This window comes from Lates calcarifer, linkage group LG23 (genome assembly GCF_001640805.2).
Source record: "Lates calcarifer isolate ASB-BC8 linkage group LG23, TLL_Latcal_v3, whole genome shotgun sequence".
NCBI classification, from domain to species: domain Eukaryota; kingdom Metazoa; phylum Chordata; class Actinopteri; family Centropomidae; genus Lates; species Lates calcarifer.
Window position 1 is genome coordinate 9191361 of NC_066855.1, and position 9747 is coordinate 9201107.

Here is a 9747-nt window from a genome sequence, read left to right on the forward strand (position 1 = left end):
AAGGGCTTCTGTTCTATTCTGATGTTATCAAGCTGTTTCATCTATATGTATTTTGTTATACATATTTTGTCCAGCTACATTGTTGAAAAATACTAATGAATACTAGTTAAAACTGATAAGTTACAGCACCTTTAATTTGTTGCTATTTGTTCCAGACAAGGTTTTAAAGTGTGAAACTGCAGCTGAGATGAATGAAAAGAATAAACACTGACCTTCTGGAAATGTCTTCACATCTGTCTCTTCTCTCTGTTATTTAATGGTTGAGGTTTGAATCCTGTGGAGAAAAATACAACAAACATTAATATAAAGATGAGACATTTAACAAATCAAAATAAAACCACAGAGAGTTTATCGGTATTGAACTTCAAACTGTCAAAACACAGATAAGTAAAAGACACTAAATCTACAAAGAAACGAGTGTGTGGACTAACTGGTTCTGGACTAAGGAGAACTAGTCCAAGAGTTAAATTTGCTTTATACACAAAGAAGAAGCTGCTCTGACTGGAGAACTGACTCCACCAGCTCCTGATATTCACACAACAGCAGTGGATGGAAATGTTTTTCTCTCCAAAGTCAGTTAAAATTTGAGCTAAATTTGGTTGATAGAAGCTAAAATGAAGTTTCTGGTTTGACACTGAACTGAGTAAGTTCTTCACATTTTTATGATTTACTGTACTAGACAGAGGGGGGGGGGCGACAGAGATAGAAAGCATGAGGGAGCAAGAGAGAGAGCAAGGGACAAAGAGAGGCAGACAGAGTGGGAAGGAGATGGACAGAATTAGAGAGTAAGAGGGTACACACCAGAAGATAATCGAACCGATTATGCCCGGTTTTTGTTTGGTTCTAAAGATGATCTTGTCAGATTTTCCTGTGGTGTGAGGTGTGTTAAGAGGGAGAGCAAGGGAGAGTGAGAACCAGAAAAAGAGGGAGGGAGGGGGAGAGAGAGAAGGAGCAAGAGAGAAATGTTTAAATAATTCATTTTCTTTGAACTGTACATTCATGAACTATATAAATAAACTTTAATAATGAGTTTGATGAGTCTTATTGTGACAAAACAAACTATTTAGACTGAAGATTAATTACTAAAGAGATAGAATTTAATATCAGCGCTCTGTGTCTGTGATGTAAAGCTGTTTGTAAATTACCTGGCAGACTCATTCCTGGTTTCAAAGAACTTCTTCACTGAACGAAGACTCTCTGCAATCATGGACAATGTACTGACACCTGCAGGAAATAAAGAGAGGAACATACAAAGGAAAATTATCAATACACTATGACCAATTCCTGATCAACAGTTTAACATTTTCCAACCATTAGAGGAGTGTCTCAGAAAATGGGCTGTTTACTGTTACATATGACAAGAAAAAGCATCACATCTTTAAGAACCAATAACAATAAATATTTGTAAAAAATTAGCTAAAATAATTATCTTAAATCTTAAACTTCTAGTAGGAGGAAGTAGGAGCACCACTGAGACTTGCAAATATGCCCCCCACCCCTGTTTTAGGGTCGGGTCCAGTGTTTCATAAACATTAATTTATTTGTGGTGACCCAAATCATTTATGTTATCTGCTTCTCTGACCACCTGTTCAGCAAGCATTTAGAAAAATAGCATTTTCAGCGTTGTCCGCAGTCTCCCAACATGTTTAACACAACCACAGAGCGTTGGTTAAGTTAATAGTGAATTGTTGCTAAGAAGCTAAAAGGAAATCTGTTTGTAGTCTAACTGGTTAGTTTGGCACTAATCTTAAAATCTGGCAAATTCTTGTTAACTTAACTTGATAAGACAAACCAGCCCCCTGACATTTTAGATTTCTGTCCAGTGAGATATTGCATTTACAGTGATTTTATTGCTTCTTGATTACTGTTGCTGCTCTAGAAATAGTATTTAGTTGTGTATATATATATATATATATATATGAGACTCTCTTCTTTTCCTGCTCTGAATTTATTCTTTAAAAAAATGATACATTAAAAAAAACCCAGTTATTTAATAATGAGAAAGAACCAGTAACAGTCTGAGCCAGACTGATAAAGGTCTGGGTGGGTAAAGATTAAATTCCAATGATACTTATCCCTATAGCTGATCAAAGTGCAAATCACTTCACTTCAAGTCTGGCTTAACCGGTGATATTTTGTGATTATTATTTTTTATGGACCACAGTATGATCACTGTCAAAAATGTGATGGATTACTTTAATTTCTCCCTTATTAAAGGGCAATTTAAATAATTTGTGCACATTTTAACGATTTCCTTCTATATATTACCAACGCATTTATGACTAATATAGTTAACATGGAGAAGATATGAATATGTTGCACTGAATGTCAATTTAAGTGGTGCTCCTAACTTTTCGGCCGGTACTTCTTTTCAGTAAGGAGTACCAGTGCTACCAGATGAAAGGTTAGTCTGGAGCCCTGTAATTGTCTGTCAACTAATTATTGGAGGATATTACTGTGAACTGCATAACAAAGCAGGGTTTTAACTTGTGGTATTTTAAATATACTTGGGTCCACAGGCAGAAAATTAACTGAGAACTATTTTGAGCTTTTAAACATTATTATAACTAGTACTGTTTTCTGACAATTTATAGACATGATTAATCAGTCATTATTATATTCAATACTGAACTAACTAAATACCAAGTATTTAAACAATAACACTGTTACTAACATTAATAATTCAGCTCATCAACACATTTTTACAGACTGGGTAAATCTTTAGGACACATACCTGTTTGGTTTGTAAGGTGAGAGCTAGTGTTTCTCTCCAGGCTGCAGCAGCTGAATCAGTAAACCTGGAAAATAAAAGTACAACACTTGAAAAACAAATCACATAATTATAAAGAATAATTCACCTCCAAAACAGTGTAGAGTACAACACTGAAAACTAAACACTAGAACCTTGACAATCACACTTTGAGTTTTGAAGTGAATAAATTAATTATGTACCTAGAATATGACTATCGATCTCAGAGAGAAAAGCTATTTCTACAATAATTTCTAACGGTAATCTCAGCTCATACATTGTGACTTACTCTTGAGGCTTAAAATTTGTGGAGGAGCACAGAGTTAAAATCTAGTTTTCAAGTTTGTATTTAACACAAAACTGAGCTCAATTAAGTCTCAAGTCACCACAAACAAATTTCTAATCAATAATATCGGCAACAGGGAATCGATGGATGGCTAGGGACAGATTACTATCACAAAGCTGAACACAAAACGACAGACGTAAAGAATGGAAAATGCAAATGATCACAATGAGATGCTTAACTGCCACAGTGAAACACAAAATGACCACAAAGAAAGGTTAAATTACCTGGAATAGACACAAAACTGCAAAGATTCAATATGATGCAAAACAATGTAATACCACCGCGAATAGACACAGAATAATCACATCGACATGATAATCTACCAAAAACTGACTTAAAATGACCAAGATGGAGCACAAAATAACAAAGAAGCAGTAAAATGTCTGTAGAGTTATTGTAAAGAGATGAAAGCAGAGTTGTAAACGGACAAACTGACTACTAAACAGTTACAACCCTCCACAACTCATGTTAGGAACGCTTTAGTCACAGAAACACTAATCCACGAAAACAAAAACGACGATAAAAAGGAGAGAAGCCCCAAAGACAAGGTAAGGCTAAAGCTAACGCTCGACTCTAATGCTAATCCTCGCCACTAAAGCTAATGCTAACACCCAGGTGTAAAACAGCCAGGTAGACGCAAAATGATATAAAATGATCACAGATAGCCACAAACCAGTGGCAACATTGTGGCTCCACAACTCATGTAAGGGGCGCCTCAGTCACAGAAACACAAACACACTGCTACCCACGCGATATAAACCACTGAAAATGGAATTAAACGATATCATTACAAGGTCATGCTAATGCCAATGCTCGCAGCTAATGCTAACGCTCTCCGATAACGCTAATGCTAACGCTAGCCGTTAACTGTTTGCCTTATGTTTGCCTTGCCTTTGCGCCGCAAGTGTGTTTAATGTCCAGTCTCACTCCTGTTCGTCGAAAGGCAGCTCTAGATTTTATTTTAGCATCCAGGCTTCTTCGGTGACGACGTTTTCTCACAGTACTGACAAACAGAGGCAATACTACAAACTTGGTTTAAATATGTTTTCCGACTTCCTTTCTCCGCCCTTCTCGGCGCCTTTCCCAGACGATTGTGGCCAATGAGAAGGCACGTCGTGGCCAATGACGACATACGTCAGCTAACATTGGCAGAAAAACGTTGATTGACTGGCCGATTCTGGTCCGCCTAAACCAATGAGCATGCTCCTGAAACATATATGTATACTGTAGTTAGCTACAGCAGCTGTGTTGCCCTTGATAGTGGGTTAAAGGGTCTCAAATATACTTTTTACTCGATTTCTCACTGGCATCTGTGGGCGGCGGAGAAGATGATCAGTATCACCGGTAACTTCAGGTGAAGGTACTGCAGGTCCCGCTTCATCATCGCGACCAGCTCCAACTGTTCTTCTACATGATGAGGATTTGCCACACTGAGACAGTTGAAGCCTTGAATGAATAAATAAATGTGAAGACACAGATCACATAAACTATACTTACTAATACTTAGTAATGAGTTATGAAAAATCACCTACAGAGTAATATCAGTGAATCCCTAAGAGGCTAATATATTAATTTAAAAAATATCTTCGAGAACAAAGGCTGATGAGTGGCTTATAAATAACCCAATTCCATGGGGAAAATACTGTCATAGGCAAAATTGCCCTCCACAAAATGTGTGTACAATAGTCCCCCAGAAAATAAAGCATGATGTGTACCAACCATGGATGTATTATGAGAGCTCTAATAATACATCCATGGTACCAACGATGCTCCCTTCACACTTCTGAGTGCCCCTTCATATATACCTGCGTAGAACCGGCCTGTCTCTCAGCATGTAGAGTGACGCAAAGCAAATATGTGACAATATGTTAACTCATGAGGTCACGTTAGGTTTGCTGAAAAGTATTTACAAGAGCTACATACTAGTGATTTTGAAAGCCAAAACAACTCGTGTTTCACGGCGGGGGTTAAAAAGATATGATGTACTTTTAAAACAGGACTATAGGCGGCGATGTGTGTATTTGTTTTATAAAAAATATTCCGCCGGATACGCCTGTTCTCAAGCGGATGCAGAAATTTCAAGATGGAGGTCGACGGGATTGATCATGTAGGTGTATTTTCTTTCTGCCGTTTTGTTGATTTTCTCGTTGTATTATTAAAGAAACGCCGCGATTATGCGTTAAGTTGTATAGTTTCTTTAAAATCGCTGTGAGACCGAGTGTTTGTGCGACTGTGCTGTGAATATTAAAATGCCAGTCTACGTAAAGGCAGTGAATGAGTAGTATGCTGCCGGTTTGCTGTCTCATTGTAGCTAACCCGTTTGCTAGCTACAAAGCTAGCCGAGGCTCACTGTCAGTTATACGCTCAGTTAGCTTCTCTGAATGACTGGCAGTTGTATTTTGGTAACAATCTCCTCTCTTCTTACTTCGTTAACACACCACGGGGGCTTAATACAACTTGGCACAATACAACAATAGCCACCAAGCGTTATTTCATATATGTCAGGGTTTAGCTAAGACTAGCTAATGTTAACTAATGCTAGTTAGCTGATAAACTAGCTTAGTAATTTTGGAGAGTTCCTTAACATCAACTTGCACAAACTGCTTCTGTACTGCACTTTGCTGCCTTTAAAAATCCGAATTGAGTTAACAATGTAGCACTGCTAACCAGACTCGATGCGATTACATTGTCCAGAGATATTCATTGCATTTGCGTGGTTAATGTGTTTTGAAAAGACTCAACATTAGTTCTGTAATTTAGTCGATACTGGATAAGAAATCAACAGCAGTTCTGTTGATAAATTGTTCAAATTGTCATTTATCAAGCAAATACAATGTGAGCAATTGCTGTTTTACAGTGCTGAATATTGGATATCTTTAATGTATCTGATGTTGTTGAACAAAAGATGAAATTAGATTTTCCTGAAACTAACACGGGAGATTTTTTTAAACAATGTCTCTCAGTTTTAGAGACCAAATATTCATCTGAAAACAACTTTCTGTGTATTAAGTGTTAATAGTAGTAATTGGTTGCTATCCTTCTTTGCATTACTGTTAGAGCTCTCAGCTGTGTTTAAACTTTGATGATTTTTCTTTTGACAGATGGAAATGGGTGAGAGTAAAGGTGGCTCAGGTCTCCGGCAGTATTATTTGTCTAAGATAGAAGAGTTACAGGTGAGAAAATAATAATATATTCACTGGTAATATGACTCTTGCTGGTTGCCTGTGTCAATCTTGAACTGCTGTTCTCTCAACAGTTGACAGTGAATGAAAAGAGCCAGAATCTCAGACGTCTGCAGGCACAGAGGAATGAGCTCAATGCCAAAGGTACACTGTGGGTCATTACTGTAACATCAGTGCATTCAAATATATAATTCCTCATAGTCAAATGAAGCTGTACTGAAATTGTGCTGCTTGAAAAAAAGTCAAGTTTGGGTCTTTCTCCTTTCTTAGTGCGTCTTCTTCGTGAGGAGCTGCAGTTATTGCAGGAGCAGGGATCCTATGTAGGTGAAGTGGTCAGGGTCATGGACAAAAAGAAAGTGCTGGTTAAGGTATGCTGTGTCCTTGTTTTCCACAGATTTTTGTAGCACACCATATTTCAAGTTTTTTTTATGTTAGTTGACATTGTAAATTAAAATGTCCCCTCACCATTTTCAGGTACATCCAGAAGGAAAATTTGTTGTAGACGTGGACAAGAACATTGATATCAATGATGTAAGTATTGTTGTTGTTGTCCTTTTAATAATAGTTGCAAAATACTTGCATAGTTTTCCTATTGTTGTCTTCATTAGAACCAGATTCTCGGAACAGAATATTTGCAAAAAGAAACATTGTCCCTTTAACTTGTAACTTAAGCACAAGGCTGAATACCAAATCACATAGAGACATATAAATTTGTACAATCAGTTGCTAAGATTCCATGGTGCAAAACATTAATCCAAAAATATTTTATGGTGTCTTTGTCACTCATGCACCAGGTGACTCCAAACTGCCGTGTGGCTCTGCGTAACGACAGCTACACCCTGCACAAGATCCTGCCCAACAAGGTGGACCCTCTGGTGTCCCTCATGATGGTTGAGAAGGTACCAGACTCCACCTATGAAATGATTGGTGGCCTGGATAAGCAGATCAAGGAGATCAAGGAAGTTATTGAGCTGCCTGTCAAGCACCCAGAGCTCTTTGAGGCTTTGGGCATTGCACAGCCCAAGGTAGGCGACTGACAAGAGAGTTAATAGTATACAAGTACACTTTTTTTTTTAAACATTGTACCAGTTTTTAAAGTAAAGAGAAATTTATTTTTTTCCTTGCCTCCTTAATAAGGTTTAAATTAAAATAGAGAGGTGTGCTCTACAGCTGATAAGGAGACATCAGGGCAAATATAGTGCTGTCACCATCATTGCATCTTCAGATGAACGAGTGTCCTTGTTGGTTGAAAACAGACTGAAATGACGAAGTTTCTCACAATTGACTGATTATTGCACTTCTGGTCATACAGTCTGTTGTCTCCATCTGTGTATAGTTGGTCCTGATTTCTATTTTGCCTGTTTGCAGGGTGTGCTGTTGTATGGTCCCCCAGGCACAGGCAAGACCCTGCTGGCCAGAGCCGTGGCCCACCACACTGACTGTACCTTCATCAGGGTCTCTGGCTCTGAGCTGGTCCAGAAATTCATCGGAGAGGGTGAGCTCCTTTGTCTCTCTCATTAATACTGTAATCAATGTCACATCCATTCTTAATTAGATTTTATTAAAAGCATCTGGTTGTATAACCTCAATGCCCCCCTCCTACCTTGTCTCAGGTGCCCGTATGGTGCGCGAGCTCTTCGTCATGGCCAGAGAGCACGCTCCTTCCATCATCTTCATGGATGAGATCGACTCCATCGGCTCGTCTCGTCTGGAGGGCGGCTCAGGTGGCGACAGTGAGGTGCAGAGGACAATGTTAGAGCTGCTCAATCAGCTGGACGGCTTCGAGGCAACTAAGAACATCAAGGTGTCGCTCACACAGACACACACAATGACTCCGTTTTTTTGTTGTTTGACAGCAGGAACTTACACATCAGAACAGTTCCCCAGTATGTTTCATTGTATACTTGCTTAAATCTTTGTTATGCATACTAAAATGTGGTTTTACATAAGGCAGCCACAATACAGTATGTTTCTTTGGTAACGCTTTACTTAAACCCCCATGTATCCTCTATAGGCTTAGACACTTAAACAGATAAGGACATTTTTCAGTTTATGTCAGTGACAACTACATTAATTTGCTCTTAATTATCCAAGCATGCTAATTACTGACTATAAACATTTTTAAAATTTGACTAAAATGCACCTTCTATGTCCCTGCAGGTCATTATGGCCACCAACCGTATTGACATCCTGGACTCCGCTCTGCTCAGACCAGGGAGGATTGACAGGAAGATTGAGTTCCCTCCTCCAAATGAAGAGGTAGATACTTAGACAGTACATTCAAACTTAACACATGCTGCAGGAAGTATAGTTTTTGAGCTTATTTTAAATTGCCCACCATTAGGCCCGTCTGGACATCCTGAAGATCCACTCCAGGAAGATGAACCTGACACGTGGCATTAACCTGAGGAAGATCGCAGAGCTGATGCCTGGAGCCTCTGGTGCTGAGGTTAAGGTGAGAATTGGCACACTGAATGGTAGCAGCATGGTGTTTAATGAGGTAGTGCGAAATTTAATTTCCTTATGGTGTGTTTGTATTTTTAGGGTGTTTGCACAGAGGCGGGTATGTACGCTCTGAGAGAGAGGAGAGTTCACGTCACCCAGGAGGACTTTGAGATGGCTGTGGCTAAGGTTAGTAGAATAACCACCTCTCCAACCTTGTATACCATGAAGTGAATCCCACAACTTATATTTTTAAACCTGGGCCATATTTTCCCATGTTTTGGTGGGGTAAACGATTGACAGATGAAAATCATTGGAATCTGTGGAATCAGTATTGAGCAAGAACTGTGCTCTGGAATTGCAAACAAGCTGTAATGTAATCCAATAGGTAGCTGATCTTGCCGAAGTAAGTCCTTTAAAGTGCCTGTTTTGCCACCGACAGACTGAGATTGTTATTGTCTGACAACATTATGGATAGGATGCCTACAGATAGACCTTTATGTTAAGGAATAAATAGGTCTATCTCTGTAGGAATCCTGTCCATAATGTTGTCACACTCAGAACTATCTGAGTCAATGGGAAAAAAAAGCAAGCACTTTAGTGGACTTGCGTTGATACAGACAATTGCCCACTGGATTACATTGCAGCAGCTGTTTGCAGTGGCCTGCTACACCATTCTTGCTCAATACTGCACCAACTTCAAAGATTTGTCTCCACACCTAAAAACATAGGAAAATAACATCCAGGTTAAAAAATATTGACATTACCCTTCAAGACTTATTCTTATAATTAACGTTTCTACCTGTACCTACCTATCTTCTTATTGAGACTGTTCTTCTTGCTCTTTACCAGGTGATGCAGAAAGACAGTGAGAAGAACATGTCGATCAAGAAGCTGTGGAAGTAAAAGGCCTTGTGTATTCTTGACGCAACCACATATGTATATTTTTCTTCTTTTGTTTATGGTTTGGTTTGTAATTGTTACATAAGTCATTCTAAAGTAAATGGTTTCCCCAAATAATGCTGGAT

The 9747-nt window shown here is 38.7% G+C and overlaps 1 protein-coding gene across 1 annotated transcript; it reads left to right on the forward strand.

Annotated features, from left to right (window-relative positions):
• Nucleotides 1-5108: 5108 nt before the first annotated feature.
• Nucleotides 5109-9739, forward strand: psmc5 (proteasome 26S subunit, ATPase 5). Its single transcript, XM_018661598.2, has 12 exons — nucleotides 5109-5202; nucleotides 6197-6268; nucleotides 6352-6421; nucleotides 6548-6645; nucleotides 6752-6808; nucleotides 7072-7302; nucleotides 7646-7772; nucleotides 7891-8081; nucleotides 8438-8536; nucleotides 8622-8732; nucleotides 8822-8908; nucleotides 9572-9739. Exons 1-12 carry the CDS (start codon nucleotides 5179-5181, stop codon nucleotides 9623-9625), a joined length of 1221 nt encoding a protein of 406 aa, XP_018517114.1. The 5' UTR covers nucleotides 5109-5178; the 3' UTR covers nucleotides 9626-9739.
• The last annotated feature ends 8 nt before the right edge of the window (nucleotides 9740-9747 follow it).

Excerpts from the sequence above, each read along its gene's own strand:
- psmc5 (XM_018661598.2), top strand. The coding sequence starts at position 5,179 with ATGGAGGTCGACGGGATTGATCAT. Across the intron at positions 5,203-6,196 it reads AGGTCGACGGGATTGATCAT|ATGGAAATGGGTGAGAGTAA; the intron begins GTAGGTGTATTT and ends TTCTTTTGACAG. Across the intron at positions 8,537-8,621 it reads TCCCTCCTCCAAATGAAGAG|GCCCGTCTGGACATCCTGAA; the intron begins GTAGATACTTAG and ends GCCCACCATTAG.